Source organism: Kwoniella mangroviensis, chromosome 2 (assembly GCF_000507465.2).
Source record: "Kwoniella mangroviensis CBS 8507 chromosome 2, whole genome shotgun sequence".
NCBI lineage: Eukaryota > Fungi > Basidiomycota > Tremellomycetes > Tremellales > Cryptococcaceae > Kwoniella > Kwoniella mangrovensis.
The window spans coordinates 739,768-756,543 of NC_088828.1; the positions used below are offsets into that span (position 1 = coordinate 739,768).

The 16,776-nt window shown below is 44.5% G+C and overlaps 4 protein-coding genes across 4 annotated transcripts; 3 read left to right on the top strand and 1 right to left on the bottom strand.

Moving 5' to 3' along the window:
• Positions 1-98: 98 nt before the first annotated feature.
• On the top strand, positions 99-6,200 carry I203_107136 (uncharacterized protein; the record flags this gene model as incomplete). Its single annotated transcript, XM_065518140.1, has 14 exons — positions 99-297; positions 366-475; positions 548-669; positions 742-1,383; positions 1,442-1,646; positions 1,706-1,771; positions 1,822-2,010; positions 2,066-2,683; positions 2,749-3,228; positions 3,278-4,172; positions 4,231-4,499; positions 4,543-4,959; positions 5,036-5,105; positions 5,164-6,200. 14 exons carry the CDS (start codon positions 99-101, stop codon positions 6,198-6,200), a joined length of 5,319 nt encoding a protein of 1,772 aa, XP_065372870.1.
• A 214-nt stretch (positions 6,201-6,414) lies between these two features.
• Positions 6,415-7,247, bottom strand: I203_107137 (uncharacterized protein; the record flags this gene model as incomplete). The annotated part of the gene is made up of 5 exons (XM_019145222.1): positions 6,415-6,486; positions 6,557-6,673; positions 6,768-6,903; positions 7,040-7,092; positions 7,167-7,247. The coding sequence occupies 5 exons, from the start codon at positions 7,245-7,247 to the stop codon at positions 6,415-6,417; spliced, it is 459 nt and encodes a 152-aa protein (XP_019005041.1).
• A 528-nt stretch (positions 7,248-7,775) lies between these two features.
• I203_107138 (uncharacterized protein) lies at positions 7,776-11,759 on the top strand (the record flags this gene model as incomplete). The annotated part of the gene is made up of 8 exons (XM_019145223.1): positions 7,776-8,492; positions 8,566-9,910; positions 9,967-10,004; positions 10,068-10,143; positions 10,229-10,296; positions 10,373-11,249; positions 11,360-11,564; positions 11,645-11,759. The coding sequence occupies 8 exons, from the start codon at positions 7,776-7,778 to the stop codon at positions 11,757-11,759; spliced, it is 3,441 nt and encodes a 1,146-aa protein (XP_019005042.1).
• Positions 11,760-13,367: 1,608 nt separating this feature from the next.
• Positions 13,368-16,148, top strand: I203_107139 (uncharacterized protein; the record flags this gene model as incomplete). The annotated part of the gene is made up of 3 exons (XM_019145224.1): positions 13,368-14,097; positions 14,160-14,880; positions 14,945-16,148. The coding sequence occupies 3 exons, from the start codon at positions 13,368-13,370 to the stop codon at positions 16,146-16,148; spliced, it is 2,655 nt and encodes an 884-aa protein (XP_019005043.1).
• Positions 16,149-16,776: the final 628 nt, after the last annotated feature.

Below are 16,776 nucleotides of genomic sequence, written 5' to 3' on the forward strand. Positions count from 1 at the left end.
CTTGAACACACCTCGCATACTCGTACGATCACTCACTCATATGCTCGACAGATAGCTCAGGACTAGCTCCCCCTCCCTCCATTGCTCTGCTTTGAGCGATGCCAACTCATAATCGATATCCACCAGGAGTAAACCCATACGCTCCATCAACTTCTTCCAAAACACCAAGGACACACCGACCCAACCTACCGTCCAGACCGAATTTGCACGCTCCGAAAGTATTGCTGGACGATGCGGATATAGAAGATTTTCATCCTCCCGAATGGAGGACTGTATTGAACTCTCGTGTTGATCTCGGTATGTCACCTATCGTTCCTTAAAAAAGAAAGAGAATGTAAGCTGATAGCAGAATGATTTGATAATAGGTTATCCTGATTTCTACCCCTCTAGACCTGGATTCGATCAGCCCGAAGATGTTTTGACAGAGGAGAATGTCAAGAATGGTTTCTCAGGGAGGAACTTCATTGCTGTGGGGGTGAGTTAAACGACAAATGAAACTGGTTTGAAGCGGAACTATTGAGGTAGCTGATTCCTGAAATTGCAATAGGCCGAGGTGTTCTCCATGCATGGCCCAATACATAATCACCTAACGTCAGGAGGATTAAATCTGCTTCAGAACCTAGGGAAGGATTTGATAGAGAAAAGGCAAGAAATGATGCCTAAAATTGGGTAAGCCTGTATCCAAATCCAATTCCGCTGCCTATCAAATCAATCCAGCTAAAATTCGTTTATGAGTTGTAGTGAAAGGTCCTTCCGTATACCTGTCCGAGTCACTTACAACGATACCAAACGACTCCAATTCCTCAACGACCTGGCTAATCCGAATGTCCCTTTATACAAGTTGATGAGGACTCCTGTCCCGCACGGATTCAAGGGGATCGAGTTACTCGATTCAATGTTCTCACCTAATATTGGACCTATGGGACCAGGGCATAGTAGAACACCCAGTGGAAGTAATAACAATGCCAAAATCCTCTCCGATCCCATACCTTTAGATAGGGCATTGTGGTTCATACGAGTTTTAGGATCCAATGAGATTTCAGCTCATAGAAGTAGAACTCAGCCCCAACCTCAACATCACCAAAACACAAATGCAACCCCGAACACACCTGTAGGTGTCAGCCCTGCAGCACCCACCCCTTCTTCGTCTACCACTATCACTACCACACCTACTCTACAGGTTTCAAGCAATGATTGGTATACTCAAGAATTCACCAATACTTTCATATCTTGGTTGAGAGTTCAATTTGGTCAACTGTCTTTACCAAATAACAACCCTAAGACAAACGTAGCTAAACCTGGTGTACCACCTCCCAAATCATCTGCGGGGGTATTAGGCGATGAGAAACTGAGGAGCAGATGGTTGTCCAAGTGGGATTACAGGTGCGTTGACCTACAACCGTGTCGGCCGCTATAGTAGTTTACTGATACTTTGAAGTAGCGCCCAACTCATGCGAAAACTGCATCGGCATCAACTTCTATCATCCCGTCTACTCAGTGGCTGGATGGCGGATTTCTTAGGATACGCAAATCTAGCTCAATTAGGATTTCTTGCCCAGCTGATAGGAGAGTATCTGGAGGATGTGACTAAACATCTTTGTAATGCTCGACAATGCGTCAGAAACGCGTGTGAAAAGCTCAAAGAGGTGAGTGAGAGTCATCGATTCTCAATCGGATCATTGGCTTATAGCGCAAGATCTTGCAGATTCGAGCTTCGCCTGCATCAGGCTCATTAATCAAGGTCGACTCCATGCTTACTTCCATTGTCAAGGTCAGTCATCTGTGACTGTGAATAATATATCCAGCTGATCCTGTCTGTAGTCATTGTGCGAAGCCAATCAGGAAACACTATTGAGCCCTACGACCTGGAAATTGCATTCGGAACTACTAACTACGATATTACCCGATCAACGACCTAGCATCAGGATACGGAACGAAGCTTTATGGTTCAGAATAAATGTGGACGAGAGATCTTCTAGTCCCAGACGTCAGCAGATGGCAGAAATGCAGGTAAGTCAACAAACCCAATTCAGCCCAATTCATTGCTGATGTTTATATTGTGCAGAAACTCGACTCCATCTGCGAAGACACCAATATGCTTGAACTGACACGGTCTTTCTTTGACGGTACATCTTCGCCCACAGATACTGCGCCTGATTTATCACGACTCGAGGACAAGGTATTCATTCTTCTTAACTGGGCTATGGGTTTATTCCAACTAGGTAGCCATCGACCTTACGCCGTATATACCCTGCTGAAACATTGGCACGATCAACACGAAGAACACCAAGCGAAGCAAGCCAACCCGCACGTCATTGATCTGTTTCCAATATTGTACAAATGGCTAGATACGTCTGCTGCAGCTCGGAAAGACGAAAATGTGCAAGCTATTGGAATCACAGTTGGAGAGATAACCCGACAAGGCATGTTCTCTTACGGCAGGTATCTTCAGACACTTATTGCAAAAGGTCAAACAGCTAGAAGTCAAGTAGCAGGACAAGCACCATCACATCATCTAGCCATGCTCAAGGCTATGCCTATATTCGCAGTTGCCAAAGATCTGGTTCAGCAACGAAGAATTGCTTTATGTGGAGATAATCGTGAGAGTAAGATAAGGGAAGATACAGAAGAAAATATTCTGATGGATCAATTCAGAGATGAAGTGATGGAATACGTCCCAGAGGTATTCGGCAAAAGTGAGTCAATGGTTCGATATCATAATGCTGATCGGTGATAGGAATATACAAGAACAGTGCCGTTCTTCGCGATGTTATCGACTATCAGATACCTTGCTCGACCAAAATGACTAGATATCTATACGTCCAAGCTAGATTTTGGCTTGCTCCCGAAGCTGGGAGATACCTACGAGGCGACCAACAAACACCTCCAATGGACGCGTCCACCTTCTCTCGGGTCATGCAGGTCTTCCGAACCTGTCGAGGTCACGCGACTATGGCGGATTTCATCATTCGGGCTCTTCAAGATTCAGAGGATGAGGAGGTACTTGATGTGATCATTGATATCGTTAGGAGGGATGCAGACGTATGGACCGCGATGGACGGATGGTCGAGACTTGGTGATAAGTTGTTGGATAGATATCATACCTTACAAACTCAGGGCAAAAATCACCTGAGAACATTGGAACTCTTAGAATATCTAGTCAAGAAAGGTAGATTGACATCGGATGAGGAGGATGAAGTGAAACTCATACAATCGGATTTACCGAAGGTGGGTAACCGTTATCTAAGCAATTATGTGCTGATTCGTTTCTGTGCAGTCACCCTACCAAGACTTACCTGCGAAGCTTGATTTCAAAGAAAGTCTTCACGGGATGCAACACATGCTTTCGTCTGGGAAAGAGGAGAATGCCGCAGTTCTCGCACCTAAACTCTTTGTTAGACATGGATCTTTCGGTAATTGGTCGAATCAATGGTGGTCAACGATCATTGAACATGTCCAACATCCTTCGTCACATGTATCATACGACGCAACACTTCGAGTAGTCACCTCACATATTGTTAGCGTCTGTAAAGACGTTCAAGATCAATTAGAAACCGTCATATCAGCCTGGTTAGAAAATTTGGCACCTGCTGCTCTGGTCGATATGTTCGGGAAGCGATCAGGTCTATTGATCAGTCATCTACTGTTAGATTTGGTCGTGAAGCGATGTCTCTCGACCTCGACACTACTAGAAAGGCTCATTTATCCAGTATGGAGATATGCCTCATCAGTCATCCTCACCCCTCGTCGACGGTTATCCGGCAAACAGATACAAGCGGTGACCAATTGTATCAATGTCGCAGCACAATTACTAGTGTCCCCTCCGCTTGTATCCACCCTACCTCCTTCGATACCTACTCATTCTCTTATCGTGCTCGCCTATCGCCAAGCAGTCTTTTGCGGAACCTCTGTGCAAAACTTAATTCGACATCTCCCTCTATTTGTTGTCCTACAAAAAAGTGCTATGTTATCGGAAAATACAAACTCGCTCATATCATCCTTGCTGCGTTGCCTCGCTATGACAGCTGAGTTCAAGACTGCCGCCTTTAGAAATCTCAGCGTGCTTAAAGATACTTTCTTATCTACTGAGTGGAGTAAACCATCTTCTTGTCATGGGTTGGAAGCTGGTATGGAAGATATTTTGAAATTGATTATGTCGGAGAAACCGCCAAGTGAGTCTTATCTTATTCGTTGATCAAACATGTATACTTTTACCGATGTGCTTGGTAGATGCATCTACACCTGCAAGTAAATCTCGCGTGACGACTTTTGACAATACTGCTCGATTGAGTGCTTGGAGATGGACCAGAATCGTACTTGAGATGCGATCTGATTTCAAGGGGTTGGGGACTCGAATCAACAATGGTGAAGACGTGGCAGAAACTAGACAAACCTTACATCGTCAGGTATCAGCTACGTTGGACAGGGCAGCTACTGCGGATGACACGGATTTACTATGTGAAGCGTTCAGAGGGATGGACAGTGTTGTTACTCAAGAAGTGAGTTTGAGCTTGTGGGACAACTGAAACTGATGAAAAGTAGATCCTCGTAGCTGGTTTAGATAGGTTATCGAATTTACTTAGTCAAGCGATTGGAGCAGAAACTCAGAATCATCTAGAAGAACATGTCAAGAGCATCCAACAGATATTAAGAATATTGGATAGTACCTTTCATCAAAGATCTTCCGATCCTATAAATGAGAATACAATATTATCGGCAAGACACAAATTATTGGATTTGCTGACTGTGGCATTACAATCGATCGAAAGGCAATTATCAGATAACGATTTGGTGATTCATCATGATATCTCGACACCACCTCAACCTGGTGAATTGTTGAAAATGGTTTTGGACCTTTTGAAATTTACCTTAGGGTTACTGGTGATTGAGTCAAATTCGCCTACGACACCGAAACCGAACTTTCCCAATTTAGCGGTAGGGTTCTTCAAAGTCATGCTGGTGAATTACTCCCCTCTTTCAGTGGCTGATCTATGATGATGCTGATGCTGATGCTGGTGCTGGTGCTTCTTCTAAGTCATGTCATGATGTATTAGACGAGGAGTCTGCCCAGATGATGTCTGACATGTTATCGTATATCATCGATAGTGAGTTGCACCTACTCGTGAAAATGTTTAGCATACTGAGGCTGATGTGGGATTTCAGGTACACCACCTCAATCCAGGATATCCTGTCAGACCGCCTTACTTGGCGAAACCACTTCTTCCAACGTTCAAAATATCCTGTCATCAAAACCTATCTTGGCAAGTGCTTTACCGCACTTATCGCCCCTGAAACGAAATATGGCATTGTTAGCATCTTCCACTGAAGATGAAGGTAATGGACATAATCTAGACTCAGTATTGACGATGGAAGAGAGACGATGGGAATTATTCGAACAGATCAATCCTATTCCTAAGAAACCTAATCATCAAGATTTATATCTGGTCAATAAATCCAGTATCAAAGATACGTCATCAATATCGATGGGGTTGTTCAATCCCAAATTCACTAGGGATTGTTTACCTAACATTGCGAATCATTGGAAAATCCCCTCCGATAACGATCAAGAGCAAGATGAGGAGCATGATCAGGAAGATGAAGAGGAAGAGGAAGAAGGGAATTTACCATGGGAAAATTACGCTTCGGACCGTACACTTGGAGATGGATTTAATGAGAGCTTATTCGAAAGACAGAGATCGACGTTGTTATTTAACAATTCAGAGGAATTGGGATTGGCTCAACCAAATGTTGGTTCTGATGATGATGATTTGGAAGTTGAGATTCCCTTGGCTTTATCGCTTTCGGCAAGTAAGAAAAGAAGGATATCAACTAGATCGCAAACCTCGCCTACGAAATCGAACACCAAACCGAAAGGGAAAGGAATTGGAGCTGGGTCAAACAAGGATCCAATCTCGATTGAAGATAACTCTTCTTCCGATGAGGATGATTCAGATGACGAAGAAGACGCAGAAGTAGTCGAAGTGAAAAATCAACCTTCAAAACGACCTAGGACTACATCTACGTCAACAGCTGGTAGAAGACCTTCTACGAGTGGGAAAGCACCGGCTAAAGCTACTGCGACTGCGAGGAAAAGCGTAGGAGGGAAGAGTGTAGCGAGGAAAAGTACTGGTGGGAAGAGTACGAGAGGAACGGGTGGAAAGGCGCCGAGAGGTAGAAGGAGATCGTCCCAGGTTGAATAACAAGTTGATCATCCATTTCATTATTTGAGTATCATGGATACGGAGATCTTGGTTTTTGTATTGTAAAGTAACGATATATTTCAGTACCTGGTATAAATCTGTTGTATGTATGCATCTACGTTGTGACTTTGTCTATATCCCGACTTGGGAGTAAGGGGTATGTATTATATATTATGCTTTGTTCATGGTATTACCACTTCCCTCATTGGACTTGCTACGCCTTGTTCTTCTTTGCCTGAGCTTCGTTATATATCTTATCGTTCAATCCAGCTTTGTTCCTTGCGATCTGTTATACAGGTATATGAGAATTAGCTTTTATGAGCTTGATGTGGAAGGAGTGGGTTGGTCTGACTCACCTCAATAGCGTAGAATTGAACTCTTGTGACTAATACTGAATTTTCCTCGGAATACAATTCGTCGGATCTTCTTCTGATCAAAGTCCCGAAATTATAATCTGTCACTCTTTTCTCGTACTACCGAGTCCAGGCCATCAGAACAAGTGATAAATTATACATTAGTTTTGGTTCTACCATACATCTTTTTTGGTTCGGTACGAAATGTGCTTACAGGCATTATGAATTTCCTCCATCTCTCTTTACCCTGCGGCGACTTCATGGCTTCTTCGTCTAACACTCTGAGATTATCTTCGAATTTAAGTTCGGGAAATTCATCAAGGAGATTACCATATAGTTCGTCATCGATTCTGTAGCAATCGAGAGTAATCGTCAGTATCTGACTAATGTCTGATTTGGATAATTGTAAATCCCTGTCTCTCTTTTCCTTGACTCCATATATTGATCAAAGGTTCATACCCTTGCGAAGAATGCTGAAATACTCACGGGGTGAATTTTATTTTACTTGGTGGGATACCACATAACAATTTCTCATATGCCTAAATACCAAAGGCTATCATCAGTACCGATATGCTATAATCATAACCACATATCTCCCGACGGTGTGACCCACCTCTAAATGCTCGACTGTCTTGACTGCGAATTGCATCTCGATTTCTGGATTGTTACCAGCTGTCTCAGCGTCGAAATCCATATTGACGGTTTTCTTTTGCTTTGTTTTTGGGGAAAAAAATGGATGAACGGAGTTTGGATGGAGGATATCAAAGCTTGTAAGCTTGCAGATGTTCTGGTTCCAGTCTGATGTAGTCTTTTTCTTATATGCAATGAGTGAAGAACTGACAATTAATGTTGTTGAAAAAAGAAAGACTTTGGTGGCATGTACCAGCGTCATCTGTTGAAAAATCTGAACAACAGTAGAGATGACTCGTGGTCACCACGTGAATAAGGGCGAAAGTCACATGTCCAGCTCCGTCGGAAGTGGTTGGTGGTGGGTCTGTGCGATTGTTCTGATTCTTGTTGTTCTGAGACGAGTGGGATTGTGTATGTATGTATGTGTGATGTGTGTCTCACTCAGGTGGAAAAAAGAGAAAAAGCAGAAAGGTAAGTGATCTGTAGCATCTCGAGCATCAACATCATCATCGTCATCAACAGTAGCACCAACAATCACCGATGAGCATTCACTCCTTCCCACTCACATAGTCAAACGATCTGGCAAATCATCATGCCTTCAAACAACGTACCGTTCCCTTCCCCTCCTGTCCTACCGGTACCGAGACAACCATCACCACTCTCATTCTCGTCGATAGCGGATGATGCTGGACTACGATCACCTCCATCACCTCCTACACCCGCGTCATCGTTCCTCGGTACAGGGGAATCAGTCTCATCTTCCTCTTCATATAGAGCCCCAGCTTCAGCTTCAGCTTCATATATAACACCTACTTTCCCTAATGAACCGATAATGACTTCACCCATATCCGGTCCATCAATAACATCACCCTCAACCATCAACTCACCTTCACCTAGCTCTTCAAGTACATCAAACGTACTCGTCCCAGTACAGCCTCTACCAGATTCGTTACTCCTACGTTCGACGTTCTCCGCTTTAGAACATTCAACGTCTACTCTCAAGCGATTATCCAAATCGGTGTTGAATACCGCATCGGTCGTAGCAGCCTTGGCGGAACAGCTAGAAAGGGCGGAAGACGATTTGTTCGCTGCCCTGGGTGATTTAGGCAGATGGTTGGAGAATGGATATGGGCTTCAGGCGAAGGGAAGCGTGTGGGATCCTGAAGGAGGGATAAGGAAGGTCAGTAAAGAACGGAGAAAGAGGGAGAGGGAAGATAGAGAAGTTTGGGTTGAGAATGGGCTGAAAGCTATAAAGGCGGAACTGAAAAGACAGGGATTGGCTGGTGGTGGTGCACAAACTAGATTCGATGTAAGTGCACCACTATCTTTCTCCAACCTCCATACCAACGAGAAGCTGAATTTTTCTTATTCGTGATACAAAGAACACTGCAAAACAGTTTTACCACCAGACATCTGTCTATCTATCACCTCAGAATACCCAGGGATCCACTCTAGCTGGACCATCATCCCAAACCCAATTCAATGCCAACACCTCCGCTTCTTCCTCTGCATCTACTTCATCACATAATCCAGCTGCTCCATCCGATATGGCCCAGGCTGTTAGACATGCTCAATGGGATTTAGCCCGATATAACCATCATTCCACGCTGCTATATGCTGTCCCGCCAAGCTCGATCGGGTGTCTGGATCTGCTAGTGGGCTTATATGGCTGGGTGGGCGGTCTACTGGGCGAAACTCCAGGACGGAAAGATATAGATGATGAAGGAGGAGGAACACCACCTTCTCGACAGAGAGCTTCAACTGCACCAATAGATACCGGAAATCCCGCCCAGCTATTATCGCGTCGTTCTCCCCCACCATCCGGTTCCGATCATCTCAAATCAGCGCTGTCAATCTCGCTTACACAGCTAGCCCGAACCCGGTCGGAACTGTTGAAAGCATGGGCAGAGAGGAATCATCAGACTCAGTTACTAGAAGATGAAGTGATACAGCGTCAAAATGATTTAGGTGTATCCTCACCTGACGAATACAGTTCATCTAGATTTAGCGAGTTCAACGCGATCACACCGGTTTCACCCGCCGGTATCGAACATAAGAAAGGAAAGAAGATGCACAAGATTCATGGTTGGGTCGGAGGCAGACTAAGGGACTTCCTTACGCCTTCTGCCAGCTCGAACGCTCTGTCTACGCAATTGGGTACCGGTACTGGCGAGAGATTATCTAGAATAAGTCTTGATGGTAGATATGGAAGAGGGGAACTCAGTGCTCCTGCGCCTATTCGAAGGAAAACTACAGAGGACGACACTACCCCGGGAACAGATAAATTACATACTCATCCTGAAATACCTGGACCTCCCCATTCGTCCAATTCTGCCCCTTCGTCTACTCCAACTCCACCTTTACCTCCTGCCAAAGACACTTCGCCCCGACCTAGATTACCTTCAAGACATAGCGTTCAGATGCCCACTGGGACAGATTACGTCTCGCCTTTCATCGCGTCAAATCAATACTCTGTACCTGTACCGCCCATCCCTACTGAGAGCTCACCTGATTTGAGATTGTTGACTTCTGATAAAGATATGGTGAGACATAGTATAGATAGTGCACGACCTTCTGTTGGTGTTGGGGGTGTAGGTGGATTGGGAGCTGGCGGGGATGAAGATGAGAGAAGGGAAGAGGCGGGAAGAAAGAAGGAAGGCGTACTTTGGGGATTGGGTAGTTGGGAGGGACTGAATAAAGCTGGTGGTGCGAAGGGCAAATGGGAGAGTGAGTGTCATTCCCCTTTGATGATGTTATGGATTGGATAGCTGATGATAGTGCAGAATTTTGGGTGGTATTGGATCATTCGAGGATATACGAGGTGAGCTATATATAAACATAAGATTTACAACGGACAAGCTGATTGTGAATCTTGCCATGGTAGTACCGCGATAACAAGACGGGTGTTCCTGAAGGTGCTCATGCGGTGATTGATCTGAAATTCGCGAGTGTCAGAGAAGGTAGAGGAACGGATAGACGTTTTGGTGAGCTTGTTAGCATGTGTCGAAAACTGTTCACAAAGCTCATAATCACATTTCTCGCCAGTGTTTGAAATAGTGACCCCGTCTCAAGGCAAACGTTTGTACCAAGCTACTTCTGAGACCGAAATGAAGGTGAGTGCATGGTCATAATGGTGCTGCATGTGTACGCAGGATCAGACATCGATCGAGCTGACTTCACACCACTTAGCTATGGCTTTATGCGATTTGCAACGCCATCGAATCATGTATAAACGGAACTTCCTCCGTTCGCACATTCGACGCATCGAAACTACGTACCGTCTCAGGTTCACTGGATGATCACGCTTTACCCGCCAGAGGAAAGCTTGGATTAGGATTTAATAGCCGAGCTATCGGTCTCGGATTCCCAATACCTCCTAACGGGAGACGATCGATGCCTCCTACACCTACCGAACACAGTACTCCCGACTCTTCAATGGAGAAAAGAACACGTAAGACCAGCTTGAAGAAAATGCTCAAACAGTCTGGAGAGAAGTTATCAAATGTCGTTAGTGGGAATAACGGAGGACATAGGAATTCGTTTGGAGGTGAATTGGACATACCTCGACCTGTTTTTGGTAAAGCTGGAAGTTGGACTAGTTTACCTCTGTCTACGCCTGAAATCGATAAATTCATTATGCCTCCCCCTCCCGTACCTATCTCTACTAGACCCAAGAACAACCATACCCCTTCTCCAACGCAAGATGGTAAAAAAGGATCATGGGCTGATGGAGAGATTGAAAAGCGTGTGTTGGAGATGGCCGGGTTGGGCTTAGGTTATGGAGATATACCTTCCACTTCTACGTCTAGGGAAGATAGTCCGAGTAGTGTGAAGAGAAGAGTTAAATCTGAAGCTGTTAGAAAACCCACGCATCCTTCACGATCGGGATATCACGCGAGTGAGTCTGGCGGGGAGCCCATGAACAGATCCAAATCGCAAGATGCTCCCCCCGCTCAAGAAGGAGGATCAGATATGAAGGAGTTGAGAAGGATTGCAGATTTGGATGGGAATAGGAAATGTGCGGATTGTGGGAAGGGAATGAAGAGTAGTAGATGGGCAACTATTAGTGAGTCATCCATCATTTTCGTTCCTATACCCATTACAATACATCGATGTATCCTCAGATGTATGGCTCCTTTGCTGCTCTGTTGCGGTCCTAAGCTGATTTAAATATAGGCCTCCGCGATGCACCCATGGTGATGTTCATCTGTATAAGATGTTGTGGGATCCACCGATCGTTGGGTACACATATATCCAAACCTCGTTCGGTCGATCTAGACCTTTGGACACCCGAGATGATTGCGTTGGCTAGACAGTGGGGGAATGAAAGGGGTAATGAAGTCTGGGAGAGGACTTGGGAAGGTGGGAGAGTAGGAGATGAGTGAGTTGCCGAGACATTTTCCCTTATCTGAAAGGATCTGCATTTCAAGTACCTTGCTGATGCTGATGCCTTGATCGTAGTCGAATAACAGATTTCATCAAAGCGAAATATGTGGAAGGAAGATGGTTGATAGATGAAGATAAGTTGAAATTTGGTTTGATCAGCGAATTGCCAATGGTGGGAAGAGCTATCTAAATGCAATTAGTAGGGAGTTAAACTATACGACAATCTATAATTTCCCGTTATCAATATATATAATAATACACCGTATAATCTTGTTGTGATTGATATAACTTGGAATTGGAATTGGAGTTGGGATTGGAATTGGAATTGGGAATGCAATATAATGATAATGTGTGAATGACGATGAGCAGATCCTATTGCGATGTAGAGTGATAAGATGCTATCGAATGATCGAGCACATCGACTGAGCCGATTGGCACAATTGGCAGACTCACTCATTTCTCCAAACGGCCATTAGGGTGAATCTGAATATCTGAATAGATATCTTGTCTGACGATAATTTTACGTGCATACGCTGATGGTGTTCCAGGCCGTATATCGTACTCTCACTGACATACATACCTCTATCGTACCGTTTTTCCCAATTCATTCTCAATATTCCGCAAATGCGCATACAATACCACACGGATCTTCTTATCGTTTCAAATGACGATACTCGTTGAAGCTGCATTTCGAACAATCCTTGACTCCCGAGATCTCATGGTATTATTTGCATCACGTTTTACAGACTGAGATTTGATGATAAGGTAAGATGATGCAATAATGAGATATCAAGTTAACTGGACTCGGTGTCACCCGAAGGTTGTAAAGTTCTGATGGCGTGTTGAATGATTGAATGACGGGAATATAAGATTGTATCGTTTGAAACTAAATAGAGCTAAGATGCCCAGAACTAGGGGTGGGACATTGATCGCTGCGCTAGAAATTATGCCGTAGATACATAAAAGTATAGCATAGCATATGGGCATGTATATACTGATAAGTCTCTGTATCGCGCGTAGTTCTCAGCCATACATCTACACGACATACAAAGGTATCCCAGTACGTCGACTATGTATGATACCACCCGCAGATCGCATCGATCAACGGATGGGCCATGATCAATCGAATGGGACAATGAGTATGAGTACATGATGAATTCAGGGTCACATCAAAGACGCGACTGACATTTCCGCGAATTCTTGTACCATAACAAAGCTGTTCCTGAGAATTCAAATGGGATTATTGGTGGAGGTGGGATTCTGATGAACATGAACATTAGATTTGTGGGTTACCCTTACCCTTAGGAATCACCTTCAAGCCTCGTTCACAATCACTTCACTCATTTACGCGACCACACAGAACATTACATGGTTGGTCAGTGTACAACATCACTTTCCCTTCAACATCACCAGCATCGCACGGTCAATAGCATCAACCTCTTCATACTCATCGTTCATCAGTCATTTGTAGAATCACACTTCAGAATTATACACACAGAAACGCACAATCACACAACTACAGGGGAAAAAAAACGAAACAATCTTTTTTTTTACGCTCTGCCCGCTCTTTCTTGTCTCCCTTCTCTCAGAATTCGCGTCGTCATTTAATCTTGCTACGTACTATTGCTTCATTTTACTCACTCCTTCCCATAGATCATCTCTCGCTGTATTCTGTATGACCGCTTAATTCTCATCGTTCGTTCCTGTTGCTATCTGCTATCTTTGTAAAACGGATTTTCACCTTGTCTCAATCTACTTGTCTCTTTTACCCTTAATCCCTCTCTATCTATCACCCAATATGGCAGGAGGTACCAAACGATCCCGTCAAGATGATATTGATACACCCATTACTCCCCCTCCATCACAAGAAGTAGAAGATACCCCTACGCCAACTCCAACTCCCACTGCTACTCCTACACCACCTATAACACGTAATTCATCTTCCTCAATTCATACGAGAAGGCAAGCCACCACCGGTACCAATAATGACACCACCACCACCTCATCTCGACCACCATTGACCCGATCATCAGCAACCCAACCACCACCACCCCGTAATAACGGTTTGGGCAGGTCGAACTCCCTGTTCAACATGTCAACTAGGAGATCCGGTCTCACCTCAATTTCATCATCTTCCTCTTCCTCTTCTTCTACCTCGTTTGCTATCCCTTCTGGCTCAGGGTCAAGTAGGGTCGGGATGTTAACGCGTACTCAATCTACCCCGTCTATCACTTCGCCCAGTCAACTCAAGGCAATCGAAGGAGGAAGTGGCGGTAGTGGGCCAGCAGGAAAAGGTGATCCCGAAGATGGTCTGGGTGGTGGTGGACCTTCAAAGAGGTTTGGAAAAGGGAAAGAGAACATACCACCTAAGAAGGACAATAATGAGAATTCGTCTTCTGGCTCTGGCGGACAGGAAGGTGGTTCTCAGAGGAAAAGACCTAGAGTATCAAGTAGAGCTAGTATGTCCGGTTCAGCTAGATCGAGGGGAAGAAGTGGCAGTGTTGTCAGTGTGAGGAGTGAGACTAGTGGTGAGTACCACATTTCGTTATTCCTCTGCTTCTCTTTCGCTAACAGTAATACTTCCGTACAGGTCGACACTCTTCACTCGCTCCTTCATCTTCTGCTTCATCCATTGCATCGTGGTCTGCGCGTCTCCCTTCTCCCGCTCCTTCCCAAGCATCGTCCATCACCCCCTCACTCGATTCGGTCACTTCGGCCGATCCTCTCGATCTCATCAAGGACGAGGACGAGTTCGATGTCGATAAGACACCTACCAAGGCTAGACCAGTCACTCGATCGACCGTACTTCCTCCTACTCCACCACCTTCTTCCCCTTCCCTACGTGACGTGGAGATCAAGTCGACCACTGAACGCGTCAACCTCATGCGTATGTATAGTGATAAAACCGAAACCGACGAGGATGTCGATATGTCAGAAGACAAAGCAATAAAGTTGAACCCATATAAACAACTCAAAGCTCATCTGCGACTATCGTCTGCCACCTCTGAATCCACATCTACCGATCAGGTCATCATCGGTCGAGAAGAAGAGAAAAAGGTGTTGAGATCGTATCTGACCAACAGGAACGATGTTGATGTGGGCATGTACATCTCCGGTCCACCAGGTACAGGTAAAACCGCTCTGGTCACTGCTCTAGGAAGGGAGTTGGCCGAAGAAGGTTGGAAGGTCGTTGAATTGGGATGTATGGGTTTGAAAGTCACTGATATCTGGAGGAGGTTGGGTGAAGAGTTAATTTGTGGAAAAACCGAAAAAGATGTAAAGGACTTTATCGCTCAGGCAGATTCTAAAGTGTATGTAACCCTTCCTTTCATATCGAAAGGGATTATCCACTAACCACCTTTCGCCTATCTCTAGGTTCATTATTCTCGATGAGGTTGATTCACTGATGCCACCACCACCTTCTATCGCACCTCCAGCCACTTCCCACTTACTCACTAAGCTTTTCTCTCTTCCTTTACTCTCGCCAACCGTCAAACTTATTTCTATCTCCAATACACTCGATTTGACACTTCGAGCTCGACTTGTTCTACCTGATAGCGCCCAGCCCTTGGTGCTCCCTTTCAAAGCTTATAATGCGGGTGAAATGGCACCTATCGTCTCATCTCGAATTGCCGCTGCAACTGCTACCATGTCTCACGACGGACAGGCCATCAAGATCGATCCTACCGCCATCACTCTCCTGACTAAGAAGGTCGAAGCTCAAAATGGTGATCTGAGAATGTGTCTTGGTGTACTCTGCTCAGCAATCACTCTAGCCGAGAACGAATGGTTGAAAAAGAAATCCAACCAGGCCCTAGCGGATGGTGGAGAGAAAAAAGAAATTCCAATGACCAAAATCGCCGTCACGCATATACTTAAAGCTCTAACTTCTTATACTCAACAACTGAAATCTGCCGCTGGATCGACATCTTCCAGCACCGGTAGTGCGACAAGTAAGAAAATCAGATCGGTACAGATCCAAGGTAAAATGGTCTTGGTATCCCTTTTGGTCTATTTGACTAGGGTGAAATACGGATTGAATGGATGTCCATCGATCTCTACGAGTAATGGACAGATCACACCTCCGCTTACACCATCGAAATCTTCTTCCAACCTGAATGGTGAATTGACTGTACAGAACCTGTATACTACGTATTGTCACTTATTATCACATGATCATTCACCTTTCCCACCATCGCCCGAATCGGATTATCGAGATTTACTGTCCAACCTTGAAACGTTAGGTCTGGTCAGTATAGTAGGAGGTGGCTCGGGATTAGGATCGATCGGTTTGAGTAGATCTTCAAGTGGAGGAAGTGGAAGTTCGACGAGATCTAAATGTTCTTCTTCCTCGGGAGGAGGTGGGAAGATTGAATTGTGCGTTAAAGAAGAAGAATTAAAGGATGGTTTAGGTCTTGGATCTGTATCAGGATCTACAAAAGTGCAGAATAAGGGGATAGCGGAAGAGGAGGTGAATAAGATTTGGGAGAGGGAAGAAGGAAGATTGAAGAGGATGAAAGAGAAGGAAAGGGCTAGACTAGCTGGTTTGGCTGATGGGACGAGTGAACAGTATATCTAACGAAATCTTTACTGCACTTCAAGATACATCACTTTCATATGTTTGACATTACGATACCAGTTTAAGTCGTCCCTTTCCTTAACATTACACAGGGAATCCTTTTCCGGGTTACGTTCTGTCTTTTTCTATCTTCTGCTCTGCTCAATGTGCTCTTGTAAATTAAGATAACAACGGATTATTATGCTTGCTCGGATCAATCAATTTGTATATAAAAAAACCAAATCAAATCAAACGAAATCAAAAACACATTTTTATCAATTATCAAGCAGTTTTTTTAGCAATTCCTTATCAGTACAGTTTATAGTTATGATTGCTTGGATTTATGTTTTCATGTTCTTTTCCTTGTTGATATTTATGATTTTTATATGAATATGAATATATTGTTCACACCAAATGAAGAGAGCACACGCGTAGCATGGATTCGAAGGCTAGGCTTGAACATGTCTTTGCTTCTTTGATCCTTTCATCCTCCCATACATGTTAGGGATACTCTTCCTACCTTTACAGTATCGTGGTCTGCTTCTTGCGCTGAATAGCCTTTGACTTCTTTTCCATTGTACTATGGTACTCTGAGGTTCTCGCTTAGGTATCACCTGGATCACTCAGTCAAACTCACAAACGTTGACGT